This window comes from Equus caballus, chromosome 5, assembly GCF_041296265.1.
Source record: "Equus caballus isolate H_3958 breed thoroughbred chromosome 5, TB-T2T, whole genome shotgun sequence".
NCBI classification, from domain to species: Eukaryota; Metazoa; Chordata; class Mammalia; order Perissodactyla; family Equidae; genus Equus; species Equus caballus.
In genome coordinates this window covers 12,081,321-12,094,211 of record NC_091688.1, presented here as the reverse complement: position 1 = coordinate 12,094,211, position 12,891 = coordinate 12,081,321, and the positions used below count along the sequence as shown (strand labels likewise).

Here is a 12,891-nt window from a genome sequence, read left to right as displayed (position 1 = left end):
ATTCATTTTATTAAGAGACAATGTAGCGTCTCAAGTTACTAGAGCATTTCTACCCAGGAGCTGCAGGGCAGAAGAGGGCAGAAGTACCAGTGCACTGTATTTGGAGTGGGCAGTGGAGGGGGAGCCACGGAACCATGAGGAGGTCAGGTGGGGTCTCCTCCCTGGGACTCGCCGCACCCAACCTCTCTGCCACCCACTTAACCCTGAGGAGGAGTTATAAGCAAGTCTCAAAGATCAGACTCTCCTGAAGCTTTTGGGATTTGGACCACTCTTCCGCTTGCCACAGACATGATGGCTATAGGTGCTCTCTTTGGGCACAGGGAGATTTATCGAGGCTTTCACCACCAGACTCCATCATTCTAAGGAGTATTTCCCAATTGTATCTTTAAGTGTGCATGGAAAATGCATTTCCTCTCTGAAAAATCTCCTCCTTGCACACATCTCTATTCTTTGCTGGAGCCTGAATAGATGGCTTTGGGGAGTTCGCTGCTCATTACTTCTGTGTAAATCCAGCTCCTCTCTAGACAGCTCCATCCTGCATGGCAAGGGGACCGGAGGGGCAGTTACTCCCGGCCTCTAGCAGGGCTCACTGTACATGGACCTGAATATTCAGGAGAAGGAAAATATGATTCTGAATTCAAATAAGAGTTTGGTGACCTCTCACCATCTTCTTCCGTAACCTCCTTCCCATGCCTCTCTTCTCCCTAACCTTGCACCCATCCAGGGCTGAAGGATATTGAGGGGAAAGAGCTGCCTCTTGGTTTTAATTGGGATAGCCAGAAGACAGCAATGAGGGGAGCAGCCCCTCAAATGTTTACAGCAATTACAAGCCTTCATGATGGAGCACTGGAGGGCAGGGAGGCTGTCATTCATCTCCAGGCAGTGTTTGGGCTTGCAGTGCCCTCTAGTGGCCTCATTTGTCTGTCGGAATAGTACATCCTAAGTAACGAACAGGCAGAGGGTATGTAGATAGGTGTGTATGCAGAGGGTGGGGAGTTCCTGGATATTTGGGGATTAAAGGTGAGAGAAAAGGAATTTGGTGGCATATTATTTCCCCTGAGGTAACTTGTTCTCCCTGTGAAGGACAGTGAGGGGCATTTTTTAAAATTTTCCCTTGTGAGTTTTATTTGCCCTTCATTGTCTTGTGTCTCTCACAGTTACTTTACATGTCTCTATTATTCTCCTTAGGATAAATTTTATGGAATTGTTTTACTCATTAATATTTTCTTATTCCATTGAAAAAAACCTGTGCCACCACAAATTTTTTTAAGTCTCCAGGCATTACTTTTCCGTAAATTTATTTTCTCTGGTGCCTGCGTGGCCACACAGGATTGATCACACCTTCTTCCATCTCACAGAAGTCATTTTAGACTTGATGTCACCATCTAGTGGTCATTTTGTGGAAACGCTTTGCCCAGCCTCAGTCGAATACATTCTCCCCCAGGAGGGCTCTGGGTCGACCATGCATCTGATTGTAAGGGGCCTGAGGGCCGCCAAGAGACCCTCAAGCTCTCAGGCAAGGCTTGCACAGCAGAATTTTAAAAACCTTATCTTGAAAAGAAGCACTGCATCTCTACTGTTTTTTGTTTTTGTTTTTGTTTTGGAATTTTATTCACTTTCCCAATGAATGAAGGCCTGTTTTTCAAGAAGTCACATTAAGGATCCAAAGGCCTCACCCCACCCCCAGTTTATCCCTGCCCAGTCCGCATAGCCGGTTGAAGAAGATTGGAGGCCTGGCCAGGGGCTGGGTGAGGAGGGTCCTGCCAGATCATGGCCACTTCCCAAACACTCCCAGCCATGAGTTGCATAAGCTAAATGTCAATCAAGAGTCACATGTCCGGGGGCCGCCTTGTGGTGCAGCAGTTAAGTTCGCACGTTCTGCTTCTCTGTGGCCCAGGGTTCGCCGTTTCGGATCCCAGATGCGGACATGGCACTGCTTGGCAAAAAGCCATGCTGTGGTAGGCGTCCCATGTATAAAGTAGAGGAAGATGGGCATGGAGGTTAGCTCAGGGCCAGTCTTCCTCAGCAAAAAGAGGAAGATTGGCAGTAGTTAGCTCAGGGCTAATCTTCCTCAAAAAAAAAAAAAAAAATTACATGTGGCTTCGAGCAACATGGGGGCTAGCTCGTGGGGGCTTCTGGGCCTCCTATTTGATGACATCATTGTTGGTTTTGGCGTGTGCAGTTATGCAGTTCTCTTATAGCCTAGGAAGGGCTTGAGCTCAACTCTGGGTCTGTTATTAAACAAGATGCAAATGTGAAATGAAGTATAGCGCATATTGATGGTCACTGAGTGAATCCTTTGCCTTAGTGCACAAGAGGAGCCCCATGTCAATGGAGCTTCTGGGTACAAGCGCCTCATCTGCATGATGATGATGCTCATCTGGGAAACAGCAGGGCTGAAATGCCTCCTGACATTCCACATGGGCTCCTATTACATGGCAAACAAGAGGGAGGAAAGCAGAGCTCCCTGGACCCCAAAAGAGAGAACTCCATTATGAAGTCGATGAGTTACATCTCACAAGCACCTTCTGGAACCACTGTGCAAATCCTTCCAACCAGTTCCCCTAAAGATCCACCCCATCAAGCATAGCATTCTGGATGGGTCTGAGAGGACCAGAGTGAACATTCTGTGTCTGGCCATTGTTTCCAAAAGCGCAGGGGTCTCCCTGAAATTGTTTCATGTTCCAGATGACGGCTGTGCCACGAAGGGTCAGGGATCTCTTAAGTAGCCCAGGGCTTTTTGTCAGCAGATTCTACTTCCATCTTGCTTTAGAAATCATAAGTTAAATGGAAAACCATGAAGTCTTGGAAGAGAAATATCAAGCAGGGCCTTCTCCCATAGGGAACAGAGTATTATTTGCTAGTAGGCATTTCCTATGTTTGTCGCCAAAAATAAACCAAGAATTTCCCTGTCTTTTACTTCTCAGTCAAGGGTGATATGAACCTGTCTCTGAGGTTTCGGAGGGCAATCTCTTTGAAAAAGCCAAAGTATGCTCCCCATCTTTGATACATTGATTAATAATGAGGCAGAGAAGTCCTCTTCTTCTATGATTTACAGGTTCAGGAATCAGACAGAATTGGATTCAGATCCCAGCTCTCACAATATCCTAGTTGTGCGATCTTGAGGCTGTTGGCCTCACGTTCCCCATCTGTAAAATGGGTGTAATGATAGAACTCCATGCAGAGAGCCGTTATCAGGGTTAAAGAGGTCTTGAGCAGCTCCCACTTTCATAGCACAGGCTCAATAAATCCTACCGATAGTTATGATTAAAACTATTATGATGAATCGGTGACGTGCGCTAGCCACTGTGTTACGTGCTCTAAAAACATTGTGCCGTTTATTCATTACACAATGCTAGAGGTAGGTACTATTAATAGCTCTGTTTTATGGATGAAGAAACAAATCCTAGACTAAGCCCCGCCATTATTGTTTGTATTATTGGTGACAGTCATAAATCCTGCACACATACTGCAGAAGCATCCCTCTGAGAGGAGCAGTGGAGCTGACGAGTCTCAGCAAGGAAACAACCTGGTCTCACATTGGGAGGGGCCACTCCCAACTCTGTGGGTCACTGAGAGGAGGGGTTCCCCAGATTAAGTGGGACGACAGAATCACATTCTTACCCCCTCAGTGACATTGCCGACCCCTCAAGGATTTGACTCCAGCACTCAGGGGCCACGAGGTCGTGCAAGTCCTTGCTCTTTCACCTTCCTCACTGTTCCTTTTCATTTTGTGTCGGCAGGCAACTCCCCATCTGATGAGTCGGAGGAGCGGGAAAGAGACCCCAAGGTACTGACGTTCCCAGAATACATCGCCAGCCTGTCAGAGTCTGGCACCAAGCGCATGGCAGCTGGAGTCCGCATGGAGTGCCAGAGCAAGGGACGATGCCCCTCGTCCTGCCCTCTGTGTCATGTGACGTCCAGCCCTGACACCCCGGCCGAGCCAGTTCTGCTGGAGGTGACCAGAGCAGCCCCTATCTATGAACTGGTGACCAACAACCAGACCCAGAGGGTAAGAGGCCTGGGACTTTTGGCTCAGAGAGGCATCACCAACTACAGAGGGCCCTCCAGATGGCCTGACGAGGTGACAGGGTGCAGTTGAGCTCCATGCTAGAATATGGATAGTGAGACTTTTTGTTTAGGTAATCCAGGCACCTAATTTGCTTAGATTTGCATGTTTGCATATTAAATCAAATCAGTGTATCCACAGCACCCATGGTAATGACTCAGGAGTCACAGCTCAGATTTGTATAGGTCTTTGAGCAACAAGGGCTGGAAAGCAGAAGGTAGATAGGGCGGCATAGCAGTTGTAGTCACCAAAGTCATTGTTCAGAAAGCCTTGGGGGACAGTCACGGGAGGAGGCTCAGCTCTGCCTCCCCTTTATTGGCATGGGAGGTAGACCAGCTCCCCTAAGTGGTCCAAGCCTGGGACCAGCTTCAGCTAGACTGGAAGGAGCATGTCAGGCACATATCCCAAAGGGATCTGGAGGGGGTTGGTTTCCCACCCATCACTCTGACTCTAAGAACAAAACGCCAGTCCATGCAGATCTTTCTGCCTTATATTATGCAGCTAAGCTATGACATTTCCCAAGCACCCTCCCTTTCCCTCTGCTGCTCCCTTTCCAAAGGTGCTGGGAGAAAATGAATTGACCCCAAAGGATAAGCTGGAGAAATGTGGCAGAGACAGGGTCTTGGTGCATTCCTTGCTCTCCAATCTGCTCAAGGACATAAAGAATAGAGTGGATCAAAACACACACAACAACAATGACAAAAATAAAAAGATGAAGCTCAGAGTGTGGGACTTCTGAGACTATAAGCAAAGGCGACCTTGGGGAACAAGACGTAGTCACAGCAGTGAGCCACTTACCTGCCTGAGAGGTGTGCCCATCCAGGTGGGGTGATAATTGCTTTCTCTTTCCTCCTTTAAGGGACACCTGGTGTGTCACAGTTTGTTTCATAGGTGATGCTCAAACCAACGGGAGGGATTTTGCATGTGTGTGTGTTTCTCTCGCCTATCTGCCTCTGCCACAGATATTTCATTGAGTATTTGAAAATAAGGTTTTTCACAGGAACAAATTCCTCTTCAATCTGATAGAAGTGACTATAGGAAGTGGAGCGGGAGAGGAGAGACAACTGGAGGGGGCTTGGAAGGATGAAGAGAAGGAGGGGCTTGTGTTACCATGGAGACCCGAAGCTGCAGTGGCTTTAATCCAGTGCCCAGCCCTCCCCTTACCTGCCACTTTCTCTTCTATGAACACCCAAGGCTGCTGCAGCTGGTACCCCGAGCTTCTGTGCACTTGCCTAGGAAGTGCAGCGTCAGGGAGCTCTCTCACAGAACCATCCTATGGGACAGGACATGCAAAGCTGCAGGACAGAGAAGAGCTTGGCAGGAGAGGAGGGCAAGGAGTCCCTGCTTCTTGCAGGGGCATCACGAGCCAAATGAGGAAGCTGAAGGAAGTTTTGTCTTTAGCAACCCCCTTTCTGGATCCTCTGCCTGCCAAACCTTGGCCTTCCCTGTCTCCCTGCACTGATCTTAAGAGAGAGGTTGGGAGATATCTTCCATCTGGCCATCTTTTGAACACTTGAATTTCTAAACACATAGACAAGGTGGCCCAAGCTGGAGTTCAGTGCCATCGTATGTTTCTTCCCTTTCTTCTTCCTTAGACATATTCTGTCTTTGCTATTCTCTCTGCTCCTCTGCTTTTCCTTCTAATTTTTCCCTTTTCTCCAAAGAATGGAGATGAGTGAAAAGGAAAGGAGAAGTGGAAGCGTGCTAAGTCATGGCATTGGTAACTCAGTGTGTGTTCTTATCTCTACCTCTCTGGTATATCTTTGGGTGAATTTTCTAACCTCCCTTGGCCTCACTGTCCTCCTTCTGTTGGACTAGATAATCTCTGACACCATATTTCAGTCTCTCTGTGATTGCAATCCAGAAACAGGTAGGTCAAACCATATAACCAACCAGGTGTCTCAAACCCAGCACAGTTGCACTCATCATCTTCCACCCCAAACCACACCTATTGTGCTTCCATCCCAGTGAATGGCATTATTTTCTACCAAGTTGCCCAAACTGGAGACCAGGTATGCTTCCTACACTTTCCTTGTCATTCTCTAACATCTATTCCATCACCAAGAATGAAAAATAACTCGAATCCATCCTCTTTTTATCATACCCCCTGTCACAGCCTGACTAGTTCAGTCATCCATTGTACCACCAGGCCACCATCTTCTTATCATAGTGGCCTCCTTACTGGTTTCCCTGTTAGACCAGTCGGAGTCATCTGTCCAATATGGGCTTCTGATCATATTGCAGCAAGTTAATTCAATGGTTTTGCAGACTCTGTTGAATACAATCTGAAGTCATTAGCACATCATTACAAGCACAGTTCATTATCCAATTTTGTCTTCACTTGGTTAAATTGTACCCACTCTATATTTATACTCTGTCCTGCAAAATTTAACTCCTTGTACTTACTTAAACACAACACATTTTCTCTCGTGCTTCTGGCCCTTTAGACTTGAGACTCTCTCTCCCAGGAATGCCCTCTCCCACATTCCTGACACTGGCAAAGTCCTACTATTACTTCCAAGTTTCAACTCAAATGTCACCAGCTGTTGAAAGCCCTCCCTTACTCTCCCATGCCGACCCAGAGTCCCTTCACATAGCTCTCATTGTATATGTACATACATCTTTTAAAGCACGCATCACCTACTATCATCGTTGTTTACTCTCCTCTAGAGTATGAGAAATGCTTTTTCTTCTATGGAATTCCAGGGCCTAGCAATAGTTGACACATAGTTGGCACTCTGCTGAATAAATGAATGAATGATGAATGGGTGGAGAAATGAACGTATAGATGAACTTGGCTTGAAAGTTCAGCTGCTCTCCTTAGAGAAAAATAATAACAAAAATGGGAAAGGCCTATTTCTTTTTGGAATCAGGATTGAATCTAATAATAATTAGATTGTAATTAACATGTAACACCTGGCACATTGTAGGTACTAAGGAAAATGTAACTTTCATTTCTCTTCCATTCCCAAAAGGGTTCCTTCTTGATTTCTCTCTTCTACCTTCATCCTTCCTTCTACAGTTACCTGTAGCCCAGGATTCAGAGAGTAGGAACTCTCATGGAATGGTGTGGATCCAAGATGGACAGTTAAAGCTTTTGAAGAAATGGCATTTAAATGTTGGTCATGAGAAGTGTTGGTTCTTGCTCCTTTGGATTGAAAATCTGACTACATTGCTCTCCTGTTTAAAACATTTTAATGGGTTACGATTTGTCTTAGACTGTGACACACAGCCCCCTTACCATGGCCTCCACAGCCCTCCGTCATCAGCCCTGCCTCCCTCCACTTGTTGAGCATCTCTTTGCCGCCACTGCCTCTTACAGCCAGATGAGCCTTTTCTCAGTTGATTTTAGAACCAAGTTTCATCCAGGCTGAACACTTCCCCAGCTGTTGTGACCAGATGACTCTTGATCTGTCCCTCTGAGCGCAGATAAAAACTCACATCCTCGTGGAGCCCTTCCCAAACTCCTCTGTGAGATTGTCCCTACCCCTTTTCCATCCTGCCACCATTTTACTCTTTTTCTTTGGAGCCCCTACCACAGATGTGGTTATTTGGTTATTTATGTAGCTTTTGTTTGTTTGTTTGTTCATTATTTGGCTGTAAGCTTTATGTGGGCGGGGGCCGTATAGGTCTTATGCACCGTTGTACCCTTAACACTCAGCACAAGAAATGGTCCCTTGGAGGTGCTTAGCCGTTTGTTGATTGAAGACTCTAAGGCAGCAACCGCAATTCCTTTTTATCCCACCTATCTCAAAGGAAGTCTGTTTTCCTGGTTTAAAAAAACACACTTTTTAATTTGAATTAGGTTCAGTCAGGCAAAGCTTAAAGTGAGCACCTGGTGTGTACCAGGCTTCACGCTGGGAGCTGGCGGATACAGCGTTAATTGAGAGAGCTTGATGCAAAGAGCCTGAGAGGTCGAATCGGTCCCATGGGGCTCAGGTTCTGACGCTGCCCCACTCACTAGGCTGTGACCCTGAGCAAGTCACCTAATCTCTTTGACTCTAGATGTCCTCTACTGTAAGTCACAATACTGCTTATCATGGAGCCCAAACGAAAGTGTTAGCACCTAAAAGGGCCTTGTCAATTCTGCGACTCTGCTCAAATCCCAGCAGTAACCAAGAATTGGTCTCTGTTCCCTAGAGGCTCCCAGTCTAAGGAGGGGGCCAGTATGGACCCTTATTTCAACGATTCCAACTGAGATGGCCTGTGTTGAGCTCTGGAAGAATGAAACATAAGCTACCGGCTTTGGGCTCGGACATTTTGATTTTTGCAGAGTTATCTCCTTTTTTTTTTTCTTGTTCTCTTCTTTTTTTTCTTTTTTGTTTTTTCTTTCCCTTCCTTCCTTTCGCCCTCCTTTCCTCCTTTCTTTCTTTCCTGCTTTTAATTTTTTGGCCTAAAGTTTTCCAGGATAGCTGTTTCATTTCTCTAATTTAGCGATTCTGTGTGGGGGTGGCGAGAGCAGGACAGAGAAGAGCATCACAGGAGAAGCAGAGGCTGCAGATGTCGAGTTGCCCCAGAGTGAAATCTCTGACCTTGGCCAGCTTGGACAGCCATGTGCCCTGCGGCCAGTCTCACCCTCTCCCCCATCTTGGGCTCGCCCCTCTTGAGGCAGCGAGGCCCCAAGGCAAGGTCGGTGCCTGTCAGGATCCACTTCGTCAGCAGGGAATTGCCCCTATCACAAGTTCTCTTCCCTCACTGGTCTAATTTTACTCTTTTGTCCTTTTATTTAATAGTGAATTTCTGCTGTGAAATTGTATATGAAGAATTGTTCTAGGCTTTGTGGCATTCACAGGCTTCCACATAAGACCCAACCCTGTCATTCAAAGACAATAATAACTGCTGGCATTTACCAATGATTCATGTGTACTATTTATGTGTGACTAATGTGTGCACGGCATAGTCCCTATGCTGTCCCTTTGGCATATGATATATATTATTTCATTTAATTGCCACACCAACTCTATGAGGAAAGTGCTATTTTTTTCCCCATTTTACCACTGGGGACACTGAGTGTATGTAATTTGCTCAAGGTCACACAACAGTGATAGGTGGAGCTGGAGTTCTCACGGGGCAGACTGCTCCAGAGCGCAGTTCTGAGCCTGTTTGCCACGTTGCTTCCACCTTCTACTGGGAAAGAGAGGCCTACTGCATAATTACAGCCCAAGAAGAACTGCAAAGATATTGTAAGTGAGAGGAGATACCGGGGCAGGGTGAAGATAAGGATGCACAGAGAGCCATTTGAGAAAGGGCTCCATGCCTCTGGGCAGAGAGAACAGTGGTCAGGGCAGGCCCCCTGAGTGTATGGGAAAGAGGTCATTCTTGCTGGAAGCTGAAGTGAGAATGATAGAACAGAATAGGAGGGACATGGGAGGTGGAGGAAGACTTGCTTCCAAGGTAATGACCTTGATCACAGGGATGCACTGTTGTACTAATGAGAGGGAGGCGCCTTTGAGGTCCTATGAGGTCTAGGCTTCCCAGAAACGATCTCCTGGGATAGGAATTTTAGATCAAAATATACTGAAGTCGGGGCTTGCCCAGTGGTGTAGCGGTTAAGTTTGCGCAGTCCCCTTTGGTGGCCCAGAGCTCGCTGGTTCAGATCCCAGGTGCAGACCTACACACCACTTATCAAGCCGCACTGTGGCAGCATCCCACATATACAATAGGGGAGGATGGGCACAGATTTTAGCTCAGGGCCAATCCTCCTTAGCAAAAAGAGGAGGATTGGTGATGGATGTTAACTCAGGGCTAATCTTCCTCAAACAAATAAAAAATAGTGGAGTGGCGCTACAGCCTACTGGCTGGAAGTTATTGAGGGCCAAGCAGAGCCTTGATGCTCTGTCTCTTGATTCTGGTGACCCAGCCCTGCTCTCTGACACTCACTCTTTTCTCTGCCCTCTCTTGAAGCTCTTGCAGGAGGCCACCATGAGCTCTCTGTGGTGCTCAGGGACTGGAGATGTCATCGAGGACTGGTGTCGATGTGACTCCACTGCTTTTGGAGCTGATGGACTCCCCACCTGTGCGCCTCTCCCACAACCTGTGTACGATTCCCCTTCTCTGCCTCTCTCTTGCACGCATGCCTCACCATTATTCTGCGAATGTCTACTATTTGCAAAGCAATAGACTGGGTCTTGGGGAACAGAAAGAAAAACATGATACATGAAAGCTGACTTCAGGGAGCTTTCAATCTTCTTGGCACTTGAATTTCTCCTCGAAGGTGGAGAAAGTAGCACAGCATGGCTAGAATATAAGAGGGTAAAAGTGCTGCCTTAGTGGAGGACGTTAGAGATCTATAATGAGACCCTAGCTAGGCCTACACACACTTGCTGGCTGTCAGGCACTGTGTGGAGCAGCTAGGTACTGTTTTCACCCCTCCCCTCCCCATTTAAAAGACAAGGGCATGGATTCAGATGGACTGAATAATTTTTCCAAGGTCATAGAGCACGAAGCAGAGCAATGGCTAAGAAGCCATCATCTTAGCCATCATAGTGTGGCGAGAATACAACTGAGAGATGACTGTGGGTAGAACCAACAGGGCTCAGTGACTGATTGACAGTAGGGGTGAGAAGGAAGGAGAAGTTGACAATAGACTTAAGACTTATGATTTGGGTAGCTGGGAAGATGAATAGGCCACAGCTGAAAAAAGAAGCGTCAAAGGATAAACAGGTTTAAGGAGGAGGCTGGTTGTGTGTGGACCTGCCTTGGAGTTGTAGTGGGGCAGCCCTATAGAGATGTTCAGTGGTCAGAGGGAAGGATGGTCTGGAGGTCGGTAAAAAAGCACATTAGAGATAAGAAGATTTAAATCAACCCCAAAGAAATAAGAAATGAAGCCACAGCTATGAGAAAGGATGCTCCCGAATAAGTATCACTGGGAAGAGCAGAGAGTCAGAGATGAGCATTAGGGGGTATCTGCATTTGAGGGGTGAACAGAGGACAAGTGCTGCAAAGGTGGCTGAGGATAAATGTGTCCACTTTCCTTCCTCCCCTGGGAAGGCTGAACAGAACTGGCCGAGCTCATGTAAATCCTCAGGCTAGGGCCTGAGGCAGGAACACATTTTAGCCTCTAATATGGCATCTGCCATGAGAGTGAAGCACAGAAATATCGTGTCTACAGAAGAGTGCTGGTAGGATGGGCTGGCAAGGCAAAGAAGGCCCGAAGTAAGGATCAGGACCCACGGTAACTGGAGGGCTGAGCAAGCAGGAGCAAGATGGCAGCAGGAAACCAGCAAGGGAGAGGCTGGTCTCAGTGAACACTGCCCTCTGGCCTGTTACATGGAAGTGCGAGTGGGCATTAAAGGGCCAGGATTGAGCAGGAAGAAAACTGAGAAAGAGGAGAACACAATAGCAGAATATCATTATAAGCCAAGGTCTTCTCTTGTCTACAAGCCTTCTCTCTGTGGGTAGTTTTAGATACACCAGCCATTGGCTTCTTGCTCTTTACAGCCATGGCTTGGACCTCTTGAGTCAAAAGAGAATCAAGCTCATTATTAGTAAAAGTCTTTTCTTTTGGTAGAAAGGGAGCCAGTAGAAGAAGGTGGTGCTTCTCAACTGATTCATCAACTAACAAAGCTGCCTTTGACACATAACACTGAAGCCACCAAACAGTTATCATCAGGTGGACACAAGATCCAGCCGTTAGTGTCCTAGGGCTGATTTCATTTCTAAACCTGCATTTGCTAAATGTCAGAGCTAAAGAGCAAATTGGGCTACATTTCCATAAACAGGAACATCTATTAAGGACTTCACTTTCCTTGTCAAATCTAATCACTTCTATCAGTGGCAGACCTTAGATTTTGAATTTTTATGGGTAGTTGGAAATAGAAATGCACTCTAGTTTTATACAAGTCTATGTAAATCATACACATTTATTTCATAGTAGAGGCCTTAGTCCGTATTTTCACAGGATCTGAGTTCTCAGAAAGGTTTAGTTATTTACTTAAGCTTCCTACTGCTTTTTCTTCAAAATAGCATTCTGCATATGACTCTAATTAATGAATTTGTCAATATCCGCACTGTTTTGGGTCTATTCCATCTTTAATGTCATATGCAAACTATGCACTCCTTCATAGTAAGCCACTAAGGAGCATGTGTTTTACATTATTTTCCCACTAGTTGAATTCCTTGCTATTGCTCCTACAGCCTCCCGTGGTTTCTTGTTAAAGTTCTTATCACACATTATTATAATCACATGTATAATTGTATGTTTGTCTATTGACCATTTCATAAAAGAAGGGACTGGAGCTGGCTTGTGCATCACTGCATCCTCAGCACTGAACATATTCTTATAAGTAATGTGTGCTTAATAAATATTTGTTGAATTGAAATTGAATGTTGCTTTGGCGTCATCCATCCATCATATCTTGCCCAGTGATCCTTGAGATCAGTGACAGTCATCTGTGAGCTGAGTGGAGGCTAGAGGTCCAGGATTATGGGTGGTTATGGAATATAGGAACCAAGGATGGCAGTGAATGCAGGGATGCAAGTAAGGGAGGGAGGCTCGAACGAGCAGGAACTGGGAAAATTCCCAGAAGTCAGTGGTCTAGGAAGAAACAGGAAACTGGAAAAAAGTGAGAAACCTGAGACACACACATGACGTCAGAACTAGGCAGCGAATTGAAACCACTTGGACCATTAGGAGATCCATACGAGTGAATGTCAATGATGTTTATTGAGTCTCTTCAGGGTACAAAGAGATATGAGATGACAAGGCAAAAGAGTGGTCAAAATGGACAATTTACATGGAACGAGGAGACTATGAATTGGGAAAAGCAGGGAAAGACTAGAATCAGGAGTCAGGATATTCATAGAAACCCAAGAGCAAAGAC

At 46.2% G+C, this 12,891-nt stretch overlaps 1 protein-coding gene across 6 annotated transcripts in view; it reads left to right on the top strand.

Annotated features, from left to right (window-relative positions):
* The window catches only part of ASTN1 (astrotactin 1), a 291,298-nt gene that overhangs the window by 253,238 nt on the left and 25,169 nt on the right, over window positions 1–12,891 (top strand). For all 6 annotated transcript variants that reach the window (XM_001498262.7, XM_070267742.1, XM_070267740.1 and 3 more), the window contains 2 exons: window positions 3,744–4,012; window positions 9,974–10,107. In XM_001498262.7, the coding sequence (XP_001498312.3) occupies window positions 3,744–4,012; window positions 9,974–10,107 (403 nt within the window). The remainder of the gene's footprint in view (window positions 1–3,743; window positions 4,013–9,973; window positions 10,108–12,891) is intronic.